The sequence below is a fragment of the Hesperophylax consimilis genome, chromosome 2 (genome assembly GCF_061612785.1).
Source record: "Hesperophylax consimilis isolate HC1 chromosome 2, BYU_Hcon_1.0, whole genome shotgun sequence".
Lineage (NCBI taxonomy): Eukaryota > Metazoa > Arthropoda > Insecta > Trichoptera > Limnephilidae > Hesperophylax > Hesperophylax consimilis.
In genome coordinates, this window is record NC_142837.1 from 36378824 (window position 1) to 36399410 (window position 20587).

Genomic DNA, 20587 nt, shown 5'->3' on the forward strand with positions numbered 1-20587 from the left:
GTCTAACTTTGCAAAAATTTAAAGTTATGTCTTTAAGTTTTTACACCCCAACTTTCCTAGGCAAATGTAAAAACACTCACACATCTCGTAAGCTAGTAAAAACTTAGTAGAGATAAAACTTACAAAGAAAATATCTGGTAAAATAAGCATTAAGACCTGGGTAGGAACTAAAATTTATTGGTGGATTTTATTGGCGCTCATTTCCCCATCAATCTTGCGGAGGGACAAAATTTATCTGAAACGTTATTTTCTCTAATTCCTTCGTTTTAAACTTTGAACACTTTACGTCTCTCCCGAAAACAAGGCGCAATCTACCAAGATTTTACAATGAAGCGTTAAGTAAAAATAACGCAAAATAAAAATGCGGAATTTGTTAATTATAAATGCTGAGTCATTGTGTATAAGATTGTTGTTGAAATTTGTTAATTATAAATTATGGGTCATTGTGTATAAGATTGTTGTTGAAATTTGTTAATTATAATTGCTGTGTCATCGCGTATAAGATTTTTCTTGAAATTTGTTAATTATGAATGCTGGGTCATCCGTGGATAAGATTGTTGTTGAAATTTCTTTGAAATTAGCACAAGAATTAGCAAGTGAAAAAGAAATACTGTTCTTTGATTGTAAAGTTGAATCTACTGATTTCACAATGGTAAAATTACTTATTTGTGTTGAGTGGAGATTAATAACTGTATGAATAAGTTAATTCCAATCTCGACGTATTATTAAAAACTTGGAATGAAGTAATAAGTGCCCCAAAAATAAATAAGGGAACGCAATGTGTTGTCATGTTTTTCGCCAACAAAACCTTAAATATGAGGTTGATTGCCAATTAAAAGTCCTGCTGCTAACAGTAAATAATTACACAAATGAAAAAATATCTTAGTTTTAAACCACTTTATTACATTTATAGACGTCGACCGGTTTCGGTTGAACTCAACCTTCATCAGGACAGTACAAATATAAACTAAGAGTTTATATTTGTACTGTCCTGATGAAGGTTGAGTTCAACCGAAACCGGTCGACGTCTATAAATGTAATAAAGTGGTTTAAAACTAAGATATTTTTTCATTTGTGTAATAATGTCAAGCCACAAAGTGTTTGCTTCCTTCGATAAGTAAATAATTACTTAGTTCAATTACAGCGAACGGAAAAGGAGTAACAGGAGAATGAATGAACAAGTTGAAAGAAGAAGTCGGGAACGTCACAAGAAAACAAACGACGATCAGGTAATTAACAGTTAATATAAACAAAACCTAATAAACATAGAACTTTGGGTAATTTTTTTTTTTTTTTTAATTTTAAATTTTAATATTACATTTAGTTACAATAGTGACGTATTGCCCATCTCGCTGGGTGTATAAAGCCTGTGTTGAGATGGCAATTTACATAGTGATCGTTAGCTAGGTTTTAGTTTATAAAATATTGTGAAAATGTCAGATAAAATAAAATCAGTATTTTTTTTGTTTTTTTTTTTTTTTTAAATAACACAATTCAAGAATGAATGCAGATTGCAGAAGATGAAGGCGAAGCGATAATTATTTTAAGTAATTAATTAATAAAGTTTCAGTTTTACCAAAAGGCATATAATACATATATATAGACAGTAGGCACAATTTTAGTATGTTAGGAAATACTTCTAATCTATATTTTTATTTGAGGTAATCAATGATTTTATTTTTAAAGAAAGTTTTGGTTTGTGTGTTTCTAATGTCAATAGGTAGAGAATTGAATAGCTTAAAAGAATTGTTTTTAAAGCTTTTTTGTCCATAGGAGGTTTGAGAAACTGGGATGTTAAAAGATTTTGCATGTGAATGTCTCTAGACTATAGTGCTTATTCGTTCTTCATACATATGGGTATTTTTAAATTGATGAAGCAGGATATTTTTTTAATATAATTTTTTCAACCCCATGACAGTACCTTTATTAGAATACTCAAACTTTTTCGACTTATAACACTTAAGAATGATTGATTTTGCTGACTATCAATGTACATATTATTGAGCAGAGGCGGATTTGCAGTCTTGGCCGCCCTAGGCCCCAGACCATGTAGCCGCCCCTTTCTCAGTACCAATCATATTGACCAGGAGTATCCAAACTTTTCAGTAAGTTCCTAGGGTCAAAACCGTTTTAATTTTCCTGCCATTATCATTCATGGTTCATGGGGTGAGATTTGTCCAGGTCTTGGCGGCGGATACGACTGCCCACCTGCTGCGTGGCGGGCCGAATCAAGAGAGACTGGGTGAGGGAGGCCTTTTGACCTTTCCATCCGGACTATCTTGACCCATCGCCTTGCACCGCAGTTGGAGGGATGTATTCATACGTATGTCACTCCTGGACACACTAATCCCCAGATTCCTACCCACCCCTCATACATTTTCCTTTTCAGAACTTCTTATCCTTCCCTTCCTTAAAAAGACCCTCTACACAGCATCACCTAAGATGACATAGGTCGTGAGGGAAAATATTTTCCTCAAAGCCTCCTGTGTGGAATTAATGTAAAAAAATACGCTTGCTAAATTCGCTAGTTCAATTACTGTATAATTGTCGATTGTCGCAGGCCGGATTGATGACATTGGCAGGCCGTTGTTTGGAGACCCCTGATATAGACTATAGACTACATAATGAATTTACTTTATTGACAACTTTTATCGAAATCGATTCAGAAATTTATTTAACTATAATAGCTGCTAGTTTGTAATACTTTCTAAGGTTTCAAGGATTTGAATAAAACATTTAAAACAGTTTTAGGTTTAATTTATTTAACTAGTTTCAGGTTTATTCTCAAACAATAATATATAAGTGTTTCACAGTTACAATTAGGGTTGCCAGATACGGGTTGGATAAAAAGTTATTATTAAGTCTCCAAACAAATAAAAGAAATCAGCATCTCTTTTAAATAAAAATCAACTTAAGGTACATATTCGAATATAATAACTAAACTTAAAATACAAATTAAAACGTTGGTAAAAAAATTTACTTAAAGCATTATCTAACATAAAAAAAAACTGAACTCAAAACAAAAATCTGGCAGTTAGAATTCTCGTCTGCACTTAAGTGCAGCAAAATCATTAATTAGATCTTCGCAATCCAATTTCCTTAAAAAATCTGCCTCTATGTTAAGCAAAGCAAGATTGTTCAGCCTTTGCTCCGCCATTGTTGTGCGTAAATAATGTTTTACACGTCGTAAACAAGAAAATGATTGTTCTCCAGAACAGTTACTGCTGTGTGTGAACACGCTCTTGCATATCGCTATTTCGTACGTAGAATATTTAGGTAGATACTTATGAAGTAATTTCTTGTTATCATCTGTGACTTTTTTGTCACGGTTGGCCGCCCCTAATATCTGCCCGCCCTAGGCCCGGGCCTACATAGGCCTAAGGGCAAATCCGCCTCTGTTATTGAGTATGGTATCGTGGCATGGTGAGGTGTCTCTTCATCTGCACTAGACCCAATCATAAAGGCACAAAAAACTAACATAAAAATAATCCCCAATGTACCTCTAAGTACAGACTCGAAATTCATCTTAAATATTATGAATTTGCTTGTCGTTCGGCAGACACACGCTAAAAAAATCCTTACGCATCTTTATACAAACATACACAAATACTACACAAAAAGATTGAATACTCGCTGTTCTCAAAACAATAACAAAGATTTACTCCAAATTCCTGTAATGCATACTGCTATAGGTCAAAAAAAAAATCAGGTACCTCGCAACAAAATTTTACAATATTTTTCCAGAGAGCATTAAAAAAATATGTATTAATTAACTTGTAAAAGGACTGCCTCAACATAGGCTAGCCTAGTAAGGCGGAATATGAGAAACCTCCGATTATAACTTTACATTTCTATATTTTTTCATATTACCTTTTTATTTATTTATTTAATACATGTTACATTGTTTTGAAATTTACATAAAGTAGATATAATGAATCACCATACTAGGCGGCTGCCTGTTTCATGGTGACCAATTGTAATTACTTTGTATGAAAATGAAATCTAGTGTAAACATATGAAATTAGTAACTATAGATGAAGCTAAAATTTTGGATAGAAATTAGAAAGGAGAAAGAAGTAAATTAGCATTAGATTGTAAAAATGCACATAATTATATATATAATTTTTAATATGTGTGCATGCAAGCACACATGTGTATATAGCAGCAGACATACCTATATACATATAACAACACATGTGTACATACACCCATATGACGCATCCTCACGCATATAAGGTGATTTTTCACAAAAACGGCACTATATTAGTATACTAGTTGTACCCCGCCACACGTTACTGTGGCTCAGTCTGTCTGTACAGATGGAGAAAGAATAGCACATTTTATTTTTACATCCAACAGATGGCGCGATTTTCAAAAAAGCATATTTGTCCAACAGATGGAGCTGTTTTTAACTGTCACAGGTAAAATATATACATACTATAGGTATATAAAAAAACACACGTGTATTCGAATGCAACGTTGTGTCAAAATTTCAAACAATCGGTGAATAAATTTCGGAGATGATTTTGAAAAAACAAAATTTTTCATTTTTATTTATTTAGATTGTAGACTGTAGATTGTAGATTTTATTTTTTAAACAAATGTACACCTGAAATGCATTTTTATTTACAAATTTATTACAATAAGGCACAGACATAGGAATTAATAGACGAGAAGATAATGGCGAGGGGTAAAATCAACTGTTGAAAAACGAAGGGGGTTAAGCTGACTGTGATTCGTCAATAAATCAATCTGACAGTAAATAGGCATCTCGCATTATAATATCACCATTTAGTTCTTAAAAGTAAAATCTGCTTTTGAATGAATAGACATTTTTACATGGGAGCGCAAATTACTCGCCACGTTATGAACTAATTTGCGAAGTCCAAATTCGGCAAAGGAAATTTATTCTGTTTGCAGAGTCGTAGTTAGTTTCAGAGTATTTAGTTAAGACACTTTTACAAATGTTTCATAATTTACTTACCCCAGTAAACAACGATGAGCACACTTGAGAATCGCTACATTGTGATGTGATAGTATATGTTTCTAAAACTGATCCATATAATACGGTGTGAATAAGCTTAAAATAAAGTAAAATAATGCTTACTTATGGAATGTAATACGACAATTGGGTTTATTCTCTTTTTCACATCTATTTTTACAAGTTTTCATATCACAAGTCAACATTTTGCCGTGTTATTTCGTAAAATGAACCGATGATGCCTCGACCATAGTTCGCACAAGAATGATGACGTTTTCAAATTTCACTTGAGGCCATACGCGAGCACAGCCGGCTCCAATGGAACCGGTATGGGGAGTGGGGATAATACGCTTTTAATCACTTAGGGCAGGTCTACTAATATTCATATGTCTATGCAATAAGGATATATTATTATTAGAACATTGAATCGAATTCTAAATAAATTAATATTGGATGGCAGCATTTTAAATTATAATAGGCTTTTATTTCATCCAGCTCGCCTTAAAGAAACCGTTCAAAGGATGCATATCCTGCCTTATAAAAGCGAAGTGAACATTTATTTCCGGAAGCTATGTCATGATATATTTCCCTAAGAGAATGCAAGAGAAGCTTACAGCTCCGCCTCCGGTCACCGTAATACGTTAATGGCCTAGAAGCTTTTTTCTTCTTTGAGCTTTTTATCCCAGGGCGGGAAGTGGTTGCTACTCAACGCGGGGGGTTGCAACCCCACCCAATAGTATCTTATACTCGTGCCACCAGGGTGGCACTACTTCAGTGTTGTACTTGTTACCTCGTAGCCTACGAGTAGAAGGCGTTGATGAATATTACATTTCATATTTTATGTTATGCACGGAGAGAAATCGAATTTTGTCCTCACGATAAATTAACAGGCCTTATTAATAAAACATCAATTTAGAATGTTTTATCTATTTCCCTTGATAAAATTATCATGTTAATTACCTGAATGTTTTATTTATTTGCCTTGATAAAATTATCATGTTAATTATCAAAGAATTTTAGTAGTAATGCAAAAATATTCGGATTTTCATCACGTGATAATATATTCATAATTTACTAAACGTTTATCAGAAAACCCGATAGTTCATTCGCAAGTCCTACAATCCCGCTTTTAACAGGATTTACCAATTATTTGAAGAGATTCTTAATAAATTAGCAATTCACATTTTTCTCTGTATGATGTTCACTTGTCGTGGATTATTGACTCGTCCTGTTTTAACTGACTGTTTGGCATTTCATCTGTCTGTTAATTTGTTTTTACGTTTCGTTTCCGGTTTCCAAAATCTACTTCATCCCCTTTATTTATTATCTACAGATATCTAAGACAACAACACGACAAAATACACCATTCTACTACCTAAATGCACTACATTTGTCACACCCGATACGGCGGTTTCTCACTATGAGAAACCAGTACCGGTGATATTGGCATATTTAATGTTAACTTCGCTAATTTTGTAGATCATATAAAATATGTTTTTCTCATAGACATATGAATATTAGTAGACCTGCCCTAAGTGATTAAAAGCGTATTATCCCCACTCCCCATACCGGTTCCATTGGAGCCGGCTGTGCTCGCGTATGGCCTCAAGTGAAATTTGAAAACGTGACGTCATCATTCTTGTGCGAACTATGGTCGAGGCATCATCGGTTCATTTTACGAAATAACACGGCAAAATGTTGACTTGTGCTATGAAAACTTGTAAAAATAGATGTGAAAAAGAGAATAAACCCAATTGTCGTATTACATTCCATATTGCGCACTTGAAGTGAAATGACACTAAACTGCGCTATATAAATTCCATGTTATTATTATTATTATATATAAGCATTATTTTACTTTATTTTAAGCATATTCACATCGTATAATATGGATCAGTTGTAGAAACATAAACTATCACATCGAGAAACGTCTGGACGCGAAACACAAAGCTGGTTGGTTGCTGGGAAGTAAATTATGAACATTTATAAAAGTGTCTTAACTAAATAATTAAACGAAATATTCGACTCTGAAAATAGAAGAAAATTTTTGCCGAATTTGGACTTCGCAAATTTGTTCATAACGTGGCGAGTAATTTGCGCTCCCATGTAAAAATGTCTATTCATTCAAAAGCAGATTTTAATTTTAAGAACTAAATGGTGATATTATAATGCGAGATGCCTATTTACTGTCAGATTGATTTATTGACGAATCACAGTCAGCTTTACCCCCTTCGTTCTTTAACAGTTGATTTTACCCCTCGCCATTATCTTCTCGTCTATTAATTCCTATGTCTGTGATTTTTCTACACTATTAAACCATCTATTTTATTTTTGAAAACCTATTCAAGCAACCCTTATTTTGAATAGATGGCTAACTCTGGAAAGGTGACTAAGTTTGACGGAGCTTTTAAATATAATTGAACCTGTCTGGCAGAAGAAAGTTTAACAAAAATTAACTAGCTGTCAGAACTAATAGTTAAACCTAGTCAGGGGGGTAAAACTCCGATCAAAAATTGGAACCGAAATATTGAGACGTCATATGATTGCCTGACTATATTCACAAATGAAAAACTCTGAAAGTCTATGGAATAAACTTTCAGAGTTTTCCATTGGTGTATAAGTATAATAAATAGGCTCCGAATGAGAATTTTACCATCTATATATTGGCATATCTATGGTTTTTTAGGACCCATTTGTTTCATACAATAAGCCCAAAGATATCGATCTAGTGAGTGGTTTATTTATGGGTCTAGTTGTTTAGAAAGAGAAATAGAAAATTACGTGAGACCAAAGTTATAAAATGTCAAAACAGCACCATTTTTTTTAACATTCAAAAGGTACCCGATAAAAGCCAATTCTAAGTGTGATTCATCTTATCAAATTGAAATAATCTGATGACATGCTGGTTGTCCTCTTCTGCTGATCATAATTTGTTAAAAAGGTAAAATTTTATCTAACGGAAACCTTACAACTGTCAAAAAAAATGGTGCTGAATGGGCATTTTATGATAATGTTACATATGATTTTTTTGGGAAACAACCCTGCTACATCCGAAACTGCTTAAGAAATACAGTTTCATATGAACATGAACGTGGACTGTGAAATGAATTAGTATTTGCTGAAATCGGGTGATAGTATATGTAGGAATGAACAATGTACGGAAAAAGGAAAGCAGGATGATTAATTACTGACCACTATCTCTCTGCAAAGGAGAACACAAATCACAATATGAAGAGTTCCACCGCGACATCTCTTAAAACGATATTATGCACTTTCAAAATAATTAAATTCCCTTTTTTAACTTTTTAACGAGTTTATGTTCACGACAAATACCAACAAATTGCTTCCAAGTGCTCCCAAGGTAGTCCCAATACTTCGTCTATTTTCAAAACAAATGAATTCGAATTTGCACTATTATCTTACCATAGTTCCAAATTTCAAATACTTTTCCTACTAGGTGAGGGCTAGGGATAGATATGAACTGAATAAATGATATCCCGGTAAGAACTAATCATATTCTCATTTCAAAACCAAACACCGTCCTTAGGCTTAGGCTGTCAGTTTACAGCGTGAAGTTTCTAGTGCTTGAAAATATAATACAAAAATTCAAGTGTATGGCTTCAGTCTTCGGACATTAAACACTTTACAGTGAACTTTTTGAACATATATATTTGTGCACTTCTTTCCTTTCTAACTCTTTGTAGGTTTCATACGTTTCCCGGGAAATGGTGGATTTTGACGCACGTCTAAGGGCTTAGGCCAACTTTTCACTTATGAGGTCATTAAGCCGACAAAGTTTTGCAGGAAACTTGGTCCAACAAATGAAAACTTTTCAATATTGCTTCGAAAAGTAGTTAAATGTAGGTACGTACCTAATAATATCGCGGTATTTTCAAATAATTCTTTAACTCCTTATAAGGATCTTAACGTAAGTTATTTTAATGAAAGAAGTTTGAAAAATATATTTAAATATTTCTTCGTCTCGGGGATGTGAAACTAACCTGATTTGTTTTAAAATGTTATTGATTAAAAAAAATGTTGAAATATGTTTTTTAACATATTGAGATGCCTAAAATTGTCGTTGTTATGCAGGTGTTAAAAGATTATTAAATTTTTAGCCATATTTTTATTTATGTTTCTTCTTCCAAATGCGCAGTTTAATTGTAATGAGTCAATAAAACTATGTGCTTCTTGTTATAATCGCATGTGATCTGCCGCGGTAAGTAAGAACACAGTGTTTTCCTTGAGAGTTTGAAGGGACACGCTGTATTTTTACTTACCGAGGCAGTATTGTTGTATAATGTACCTATTATATATTCTTGCTATATTACATTGTTCATACATAAATTTTTCTTATTTTTTATATTTGTTACTTAGTTCTGCCTTTTTAATATTTTAGATAACATTAATAATTGAATTGGTTTTGTCATCCTCTTCCATACATTATGTGTATTAAGACTGTTCATGTGTACTAAAGGAGTAAATATGACCGATCAGTGGCTGAGTGGGCCTCGCGTTTGGGTCCCACCCAGATGTCGTGTGTTCTATTCCTCTACTTGCTAAGTCCTCCATCACAAAACAAGAAAAATTTTACGCTTACTGTGTTGGTAGTAGGAGATTTTAAAATATTATCAGTTTATTCGTAATCTGGAAATGATTATCTTTCTTTAAAAAAAATCATTTTTTTTGCATAGTATCGGGGAATGATTGCCAAGTTGTATTAGAAAATCATCACCAAATTCTCACTTGATCATGCCTTTCACATATTAGCTGGAGTTCCTTTTACTGACCATCCTCTCAATACGTCTCAACCATCTTAGCGTCGCTTTCTTAAACTTGCTTATGGCGCTTACATCATGTTTGATTTTATGTAAGAAAGGGTTTTCTTTCATAGATCAATTAAAATGCCATCAAACTAACTTATCATCATCCACACACTCCTTGCAATAACCCAGCATACACTCCTTGCCTTATTCCCATTCATACATACTATTCTATTATTTTGACTCTTGACATGACCGGACTCTAGTATCTGATTCACTTGATCGTATCATGTCCTCCTCAACTTCTTTTAAAATTCACATTGGCGTCGTATATTCTCCTTTCACTCTTTTTTTCGTTCATTTGATTTACATGCCTAAACTATCTGAGTGTCCCTTTCCAATCTTCCTCATTACGCTTACATCAGCTTGTTCACTATGGGAGGCGGGTTCGGTACCGCCGCCCACGTTGGATCACTAACACCAATGCCATAGGTCACCTCAAGTGGTCTTGGCAGGTTGCGTCTGCCCACGTATGGACACACTGACCTTCAGATTCTTTGAAACCCAGGCACAGCGTTGAAATACAGCATTTGATATTGTTGGGAAGTAAGAGCTTCATAGATGCACGCACAGATGGCAGTGCATAGAGCTTGCGTGGAAGTCCGCAAGATGGAGCCAGTGGCCAGTTGTCGCCAGGACCAGTGGGTAGGCTCTCAGAGAAACTTACTTTTTCAGATTCCAATTAGCCAGTTACTAGTTAGGTCGAATAAAAAATATTTTGAGATATCAAAACTTTAAACTAGGCTGCAGCTCATATACCCATAGAACTTGTTAACATCTTACCGTCGTTGTGTTCTTATATTCTTACTATCAATCGGAATTCCGAGCAAAATACTTATTTATTTACGAGACCGTTAAGAAGCTCCTACTAGGTATAACGAAACGTTTTATCTTCAATGCATTAGCCCGCATAAAAGCTAGGGCGGGAACAAAGTGTAGGGATATAAAATGCACTCTGAAGGTGGGAGATAGGTTACTGTTGGGCGGGTGTTAGTTAACCCGAGACTAAATTTTTAATACTAGTGGTTTGCTGTATACTCGTACACCGCTTTAATTTAAAAATAGTTTCAGACATTAGAATTATAAACAACAGTGGTTGGCAAATTTTTTTTAGTCAAATTTTTATTTTTAAGGCGATGCACTACGTCGTGTAATATTTTTAATTGAGCCGCTATCAATAACAACCCTTACGTAAATGGCGATAAGGTTTAAATTCCCGGTTAACACCATCCGCCTGTTTTGATTTATGCAAGAAAAAAACATCGCCAAAAAGTGCCTTTTATTTTATTTTGTGGATGTTCTATAAATAACTTAATTTGCCACATTAAACAATAAAATAATAACCGAAAATGGGTTCGTAGGTAGGAGATTTTGAACTGTAAAGCAGTTTTCATAGTCCTTTGCATTATTTTTTTCTGGGCTTATAAAAATATTTATCTAAAAAATACTCGATTATTTCAAAGACCAAGATGTATTCTACTGGCAGTATTTAATAAAAGCATCTGAAACATTTCTAGGCGACCAAATTTTCAAACCAAAAACACACGATTTTGAATTACTACGTATGGCATCGCCTTAAAGTTTTTCTTGTGAAAATTTGAATTTATCAATATTAATATTGATTATTATCGATTTTGATCCACATAGGAGAACCTGAGGAAAATAAGTTTCCTCAGGGCCTGTGTAATCTTTGAGGATGCTGTGTGAAGGGTCTTTTTAAGGAAATAAATGAGAGGAAGTCATGGGAAAGAAAAGGGTATGAGGGTTGGGTAGGAATCTAGGGATCAGTGTTACCATAAGTGACGGATATATGAATATATCCCTCAAGTTAAGAACAGTTAGAGAGGTTAAAGGTGTAAGAGCATTATTGGCCATCCAACCACGTTGGCGCCATTGTAAGAGGGGTTATTGCCACGAGGGCAGTAAGTGTAGTAAATAAAAGAACGGAGATAATGAATTCCATAATACAACATTTATTACTACAACACTTAATCAACATGAGAACTCTTTTAATTGATGACAAATAACTCAGGCGTGTGCTACAACCGAAGGTTGAAAGCACGATGGGTAATTTAAAAATTGGATTGAAAGCGACAAATGGATGGTGACATTTATTATAAACTAACCTGATGAATGTAATAATGGGCGCCAAGCGATGCGGTAAGCATTGCTGTTATTTATACGTAGAACGAAGGATGACCAAAGGTAAATTATTAAACTGAGGCGTCATCACCGTTCGTAAATTTTGTCAGCTCATTGTGCGGTTCGTGTCCTCTCTGCTAAGCGATGTTCCGGAAGGCCAGCCAGTTGAATACTAAATTGTCGAGGTGCGTGTCTTGATCGCGAGCTCCGTCCCGCGTTGTCCAGAGTTGCCATAGTTGCGGAGTTGTAAATCGGAGATGGGCAGTGAATAATGCTAATGCTCTGTAGCGGGCAGGAAATGACTGCTACAATGCCCCCTCAGCCAAAGGACTTATGGCTATAAGTCTGAGGTTCGCCTGACACCTCCTGACAAGTTTGATGCAAGTCTCCCTAAAATAGCATCTCCCGATCCGGCACGCAGCTGGCGGATAGGCATATCCTAAACATACCTCACCCGATAAACCCAGGCATCACTGCTCAATCACCAAACGTAGCGAACCACTTGATTTGTCCTATGGCAGAGGTGTAGGTTATCCAATAAATGGTTTCCAGGGCCGCGCTACCCAAACCCGTCTTAAAATTGACGCATTCCGTCATGGTCTTTATTAGGAAAAGACCAGATGTTATGCTATTACTTTTTTAACAGGATCGATTTTCTCCGTGTAATATTTTGCATTGCACATCAATAGGAAATAAAAAAATCTGAAATACTATTAAAAAAAGAATAAATACTCACTTATTGTAAAGAACTATGTCAGGTAGCCAGATGTGTTCTGAAGGTACATGAAGAGTGTCCACTCCCCCATAGTCGTCTGGGTTCCACTTCAGCTTGTAATCATTCCACTCCTGGAAATAAACGACAATTTTCATTTCATACCAGAAAAGAATCTTCAATTAAACAAAGTTATGAAGATAACAGCCAGAAGTACCATACACATTGACAGATTATCCCACCAGGGAAAGGTTAACAGACCAAGTTGCATGAATTTTTTTCCCACAATTTGTCACTAATTTATCTGACAGTATACAGGCAACTACATCAAAGAATATCAACATTTAGTACGTGAAACTAAGATGTTCTTACGAATTACCAGCCCTTTTTACAATGGCGTTCAAATTGCTTTTTAATAACACAAGTGACCTATGCGTGTGTAGGTAAAAGTAAATACAAGGAATCAATGTTTATATTGCGCTACCAATGAATTCAATGTGTAATTTTTTTGGTTATTGTTTGGGAAGATATATAATATATATTTATATTGTGCTAGTGGGCCCGGGCAGACGTTGTCCTGCCACAGACTGCCTTCTATGCAGACCGTATTTTAAATGGACCACATTTTATGAAGACCGCCTTTTATCTGTAGTCTTTATCGTATAGTTTATGTATTTGACACACATAGAATACATGCGCAAGTGACATCCATCGTAGATATTGTTTTTACGATCCATAGAAAACACTTTCGGTAAACATTTTTTTATTTCATTTTGTATTCATTTCATAGTCAACTGTAATAAATAAAATGATTTTATTTTTATTTTAATTGATAAAAATTAAATGTTATAAATCAGATCAATACTGATTGATTCTTACGTCTAAACATTATTGATGTTTTAATTTTTAATAATGAATTTTAATTTTATGTATTGCAATTTGGTGAACAATATTTTGTTGTAAATATGAATAGATAAAGTTTACCACAACTTATAAATGAATAACGAACCTTTTTAAATTAAAAAAAATCTTATTGGTATTACAAATATTGAGGGGGAGGGGTGTAGACTTTTTTAGCTAAAAATTGTGGTATTGATATTTTTTGATGATAAAGCTGAAAAAAAATTCGTTGAAAAAATTTGATTTTTTTTAGATCTCGACAACAGCGCCACCTATCGGGTCCAAAACTACCCCTTGTTTCAAGCAGGAACCGATCATGCACATTCACCAAAACTTCACTGAAATCAGTTGGGCTGTTTTGGTGATTAGCGCTAATCTCTGAAATTACGAGTGATTTTTTTAGAAAGATAAATGACATAACAAGTGGGGTGACAGTTTTCTTGCAGATTTCCTAAATAAAAGGAATGAGTTTTCAAAATTTAGTATTTCTTGACGTCTGGAATATTAACTTATGTTTTTTTTTCATTATTTTTGATGTTTGAAATTAAAAAATTCCAATTTATAAATATTAAAAAAAATATTTGTAATACAAAAATCAGAAATAAAATGTTATCTTGTTTCTAAAAACGGTTTTTGTTTTACCGATATCTTCAAAAAGGAGAAATATTTAGCAAATTTAATATGACTTTATCCACTGTATAAACAATGTGTATATCTTTTTAGTGCTGTTTAATATCAGTTTAGACAAATTTTAGTTTATTAGTAAGGTTTTCACTTGCATTGTTGTTTATCAATTGTATAAAATTTACACCACCTTTATTAGTAAGGCCGTTAGTGTTTTTGTTAGTTTTCTGTAGAATGCGTATTTCACATAGTAAGGGCAGACAGTTGATTGCACAGTTTTCATTAGATAATAATGTATTCCACAAGTTTTCAAAAAGTTTTATTTAAATATTTATGAGTATCAGTAGTTTCATTTGCTTTAGACTTACATTTTTTGCAGTTAAGGTAAGAAAATTTTAGTAAATTTTTTGAATTCGTTGATTGTAATTTATTTATTTATTTAGAATTTACGGCACAAGTGCCATTAACATAAAAAAAGTGTTTATTTTATTTTTTTAAATATACATAGTGCAGTATTAAATTTGGATGAGAAAAATTAAAGAATTAAATTCAGTTAAAACATAACAAAAAAAAATAACGTAAAAATGTGTAATTAGTGCAGCTTTATACTTTACAAGGGGAATATTAAAAGTATCTGCGATTTTATCATAAAAGTTCCCAAGTGTGTGCAATCTTTTTAAAACTGAGTTATATCCTGAGATTGTGGTATAATTTTCACAATAATACATACTAGAGGACCTTGATCTAATGGTAGGTACATGAAATTGAATCAGCATTAATATGTCAGGGCTATCCAACTGATAATTTATAATTTTGTATAAAAATATAAGATCAAAATTTTTTTGAAATTTTTTCACTTAACTTAAGCAATTTCAATGAATATAATAAGAAATCATAATCTATTGTTTCTAAAGGAATTCCAAGCCTTAAATTAATACACCTCAAAAATTTGCGTTGGACTCTTTCAATGGTATTAATGTGATTATTAAAGACAGGTGGCCAAATTGTAGAGTTGTATTCTAGAATACTTCCAACGAGAGATGTGAACAGAGTTTTTAATGTGTTAGTTATGTAGTAACCTGAATAACGCTTTATCGAATATTTTATGCATTTGTCATACATATAATACATGCGCAAGATGTTTCTTTTGCTATCGATAATTTTAGCAAATTGTAATTAGTATCGTAGTAACCTGAATTACGCCTTATCAAACTGATGGCTTAAATATGAGATGAATAGTCAATGTACATAACAACAAAATTCAAATGCGATTTTACAACAAAAAAAAGATTTTGCATGGGTATTGGGTACTATTTCATGTAAAATTTTCTAAAACTAAAATGTACCTGACTTAACGGAAAATATGTATTGTATTCCGACCAAGGTAAACGATTAGACATGGACCTATCTGGCGAACTTTTACCACCCTCTTTTTCATCTCTCTGAACGAGGATTTAGAACTTTTGTTTAGAACATGTAAGGAACGTGTATATAATTGTACGAAAGAGACATCGTGAATGAATGAGAAGTATAAATGAGCATGTCTGCTTATATTAAGTTTCAATTTGGGAGGCGGGGATGGGTACCGCCGCCCCGGAAATCATTTATTGGATAACCAACACCTCTACCATAGGTCACCTCAAGTTTTCGATACTTTTGGTGACTAAGTAGGGGGTTCGGGATTCATGGGGTGAGGCAGAGCCGTCTGCCCAGCATCTGCGTAGCAGCATCGTGAAAAAACTGGTTGAGGGAGAAATTTGACCTTTCCAGCAGGACTCTCTCGGAACATCATCCTGCAATGAAGTGGAGGGATGGATTCTTACGTTCCTCACTACTGGACGCATTGAACCCCAGATTCCTTATCACCCCTCATACTTTTTTCCTTCCCAGAACCTCCTCCTCTTCCTTTTCTTAAAATACCTTCCACACAGCATTTTCAAAGATGACAGCCCTGAGGTGAATTATTTTCTTCAGTTTCTCTTTTGTGGAGCTAATGTAAAATATCTACTAAATAATTACTATACTATTGATAATAATAACAGCATAAATCAACCGACAAGACTCGTTATTTACTACTGATTAATAAGGAAAGATAATTAATGAATTATCATCTCATCATTTAAAAACGAGCCATCATCACACGTTCCTTACAGATCGTCAAAAAGTTTACAAAAGAATTATCATTTGTTCAAATATTTAACATTCACGAAATACTGTCTTGCTCTAATGACTGATGTTTTGTAAGAGAAATTAAAAATATTAAGATTTTTGAATAAAAGTAGGTAGGTTAGATTCCTCGAAATTATTGAAATTAATATTTTAATTTCTTGAAACGTTATAGAAGCACGACAAACTTCTTCGCCAGTTAACTCTAAACTCCGCCGGACAGGTAAAATAAATCACATTCCGTAGCCGCAAATGTTCCGAGGATTTCCTCATTAAATTCCTAGTTCCACGTTGTATGCATTTGTAATGTAATTATTTCAGACCACAGAGTTAAAGTTGGTTCCGGAATATTCTATTCCCGTGCGACGTTTTTCTGTGAAAAGGTGGAAGAATGGTGGAACTTTCATCAACTGAGATTCTTGAACAATGTTTTTGTTAATTGTAAACTATTGTAATTTGATGTTACCAAAACGATGTAAAATTTGTAAAGATTCTTAATTTTATGTGGTTTAAGGGTGAAAAACGTTGAAGACTTTCTAGAGGGTGATGAAGCAGATCATTTTAATCAATGATGGAAAATTAATTTAAGTAAATGTCAAACTACAGGGTTTTCCAATAAGAGGTGTTATTTTGAATAGCCCGCTATTTCCGTAGATGTTACTTTTAAAGCTGTCATTTTTTGACATTTGACAAGTAGAAACCATTAATAAAAATGGAACGATGAACGCTTCAACAATGCATTAAAATTATTAAAATTCACTTGAGTGAATCAAATGCTAATCATCTTGAGTGATGAGGACCATTTCCACCTCGGTGGCTTCGTCAACAAGCAAAATTGTCGCATCTGGGGCTCGGAAAACCCAAGAATTATTGTTGAAAAGCCTCTCTATTCTCAACGTGTGACTGTTTGGTGCAGTTTATGGTCTGGCGGAGTCATTGGACTTTACTTTTTCGAAAATGAGGCTGGAGCAACAGTTACGGTGAATGGATTGCGCTATTAAGAGATGATTAATGATTTTTTATGGCCGAAATTGGATGGTATTAATTTGGACAACGTTTACTTTCAACAAGACGGCGCTACGTGCCACACAAGCAACGAAACCATTAGTATTATACGATTTTTTAAATGATATCAAAATAACACCTCTTATTGGAAACCCTTTATTAGAGTTTATAAAACCAAAAACCCTATCATATATCAATACTCACTAAGTAATTATCAACTCATTTAAGTCAATTTAAAAATATATATATTAAATGAAAAAAAATACCCATTCATTATTCATTTATTGTTTCACCATCCTTTCCGATACCTATTTCATCATGTTTTTGCGGAAAATAATCTAAAGATATTTTTAAATTTGTTTGAACAGAATCAAACAGCCCTCTGAACTACTGGCTTTATTAGGATTTACCTTGAATTGAACTCTTGAACCCGGCCATAAAGTAATCGGCAACAAAGCTTAAAGTAATAATAAAAGTTTAACTTTATTATCACGGACCTCGCAAATGAGTCCGGAAACATCTTGAATAAAATCTGAAAAAAATCTTATAAAGCACACGGTTCACTGACCTTCATAATCTTGTATATAAAACTCATCTCGCTCGCGCGGTTAGGACAGCGGAATAAATTACCCGAATGCGACAAGAGACTGGAAAAAAAGGAACAAAAAGGAAGAAAATGGATGAGAAGGGAAGAATTATGCAAGAGAACGAGGAAGAATTAAAAGGGAGAGATATGTGCCCAAGCATAATTCTTCATGTCTTCAGTTACAAATAAAATTAAGTAGAAAGTATTGAACTACCCTTCTCCCGTAATACGGCTTTTTTAAACCTGGGTAAGTGGTACACTTTATTCTATCGAAAAAGAGTTAACGCAACATAATTAAGCACATATTTGTTGCGTTAAGTTCATTTAAAAAAAATATATTTTTTGTGTTACACCTCACGCCTACGGGTTGGTCAGCGTTGAGAGCTTCCTACAGCCGAGCAGGGCTGTAGGAAGGTTATTATTAATGCAGGTTTTGAAAAAGCCCAGATTATAAGGAGAAAAATTACTATTCATTATCATGAACAACTCATACCTCGATTTATGTCAGGTCTTATACAAACCTAGTATTCATTCAACTATTACTACACTAGTAGATATTTCTTTTAATTATGTATTGTTTAGCTGCACTTTTATTAACAACTGTATCACTTGCATCAATATGTTTGTGTACACTTTACTTGTTCTGTAATCACTCTATTGTAAAAGCCATTTTATGGAGTTTGAATAAATAAATAAATAAATAGTAAAAAAACGGTTCCATGTATAAAGTAATTAAAAACGATGATATATTTTTTTTAAATTTTAAATTGAAAGAATTTTTTAACCTAACTTAACCTACTTAACCCAGTTTTTGTTTCAACACTTTCCATGACTTTATATAACTTTTTAAAGATGTGATGATTTATCCGGTCACCGGAAAAACAGATGGCGGTAGCTCGTTCCAAATATGACATGCGTCGAAGAAACGCACGTTCTCATGAAGCCAGCATCAAATGGGAATGGGTTTTCGGCTCGTGCCTGTTGAGTGTCATGCACGTGCACCGGGGCACCGGGGATCAATGTTGCTAGCTTCTTAGAGATGGCTCCATTCAAATACCTGCAGATCAGACTCAGCATGCCTTCATTGCGTCTGCGCATTAGAGATGGCAGTATGATTTAGAATAAAAAGTCCGCATGTTGTGTAAAAAAATACTATTTAGGCAAAAGATTTTTGGGGAGCACATTATATTTATAATTAATTTGTGCTCGTTTATCTCATACTCTCATCAATCATTAGCACCATTATTTCACTTCTAATCTAGCCTAACGATGAAGGCAAACAAAGCAGCGCCCCCTGGTGGGTTCCTTCCAAACCGTAACTTGAGTAACCGCAATGATTTATTCCGCAAACGCGCGTCTGGAACCCGAGAACCAAACGAATAAATAAATTACGAAGGACATGTTTTACCAGAAGACTTTCCTAGAGCTTTAGTTCTTAAGCTTTTCCAAACTGTCACAGCCGAGAAGAGCTTTCTTGCATCCTTAATAGTATTTGAATTAAGTTCACCCGTTGGATGATATAAATGCAGATTGGGTGTGGAGTGTGATATAAGACATGCTTAAATGTAACTCCGCGTTAAAAAAATTGCAAAAAGTGTAGGGGCTCAATGATAATAAATCATTGAAGTTTACGACACACGGTGGTAATTCGAACTATTACCTCTTGTTTTAATAATTTTATTTTTTATCTTTATGTTGAAATGAAATGGCGCTCCATAAAATGGTTTATGTTAAAAGATGTATTAATTTACATAACGACACGTTTATCGTAATTATAACGCACTTACAACACGTTAATCTCATTGACAACCTGAGATATTTATAAATTTAAAATAAAATTCAGAGTCATACAATCTAGAATGAAAACAAATTTTTCAGAAACCTGGTAAATTTTACGGTCAGTGATTTTTGGAATATATAATAATGGCAAATAAAATAAAAAGCATGGTCCTATACCTTCTATCTCACTGTAATTCAAATGGAAATAGATCGACTATTGATATTAAACCCTCTAAGTTTGAGTTGAGTTGACCCTGTTTATACAAAAAGTAAGTTCTTGCGATGTTACAAGGCTCCTTGTGAAAAAAATTAAAACTTTTCAAAATTATTTTAACTATTAAAACTAACTATAAAAATAAAAATGATCTTATTTAAGTTAGTATGTGATTATTGATATTGATTAAAAAATGGGCTGGAGTTCCTTATTGTTTTCTAAATTGGAATCTGACTTCAAGAGACTATTGCCTACGTTTTACCCAAGTACACTTTGAAAGCTTAAGAGACCATTGCCTACGTTTTACACAATTTCAATTTGAAAGCTAAAGAGACCATTGCCTACGTTTTACCCAAGTTCACTTTGAAAGCTCATGAAACCATTGTCTAAGTTTTACACAATTTCACTTTGAAAGCTAATGAGACCATTGCCTACGTTTTACCAAAGTTTACTTTAAATGCTCATAAATTCGTCATTTTTTGATATATCGAAAAACTAATTTTACAATCCTGTCGTTATTAACTCTTTGACTATGGTACTTTAAACAAAACTAATACAACCTTATTATTTAGTAGAACCTCTATAATTCTTCACTCACTTCCCTATTCTTCTAAGGAGCTACGCGATGAAAAGTTTGCGAATAGAAATAAACCAA

At 33.7% G+C, this 20587-nt stretch overlaps 1 protein-coding gene across 1 annotated transcript in view; it reads right to left on the reverse strand.

The window, feature by feature from the left end:
- nAChRalpha1 (nicotinic acetylcholine receptor alpha1) overlaps positions 1 to 20587 on the reverse strand; it is a 136913-nt gene that overhangs the window by 30999 nt on the left and 85327 nt on the right. The window contains exon 4 of the mRNA XM_089642541.1: positions 12683 to 12792. Within this exon, the coding sequence (XP_089498667.1) occupies positions 12683 to 12792 (110 nt within the window). The remainder of the gene's footprint in view (positions 1 to 12682; positions 12793 to 20587) is intronic.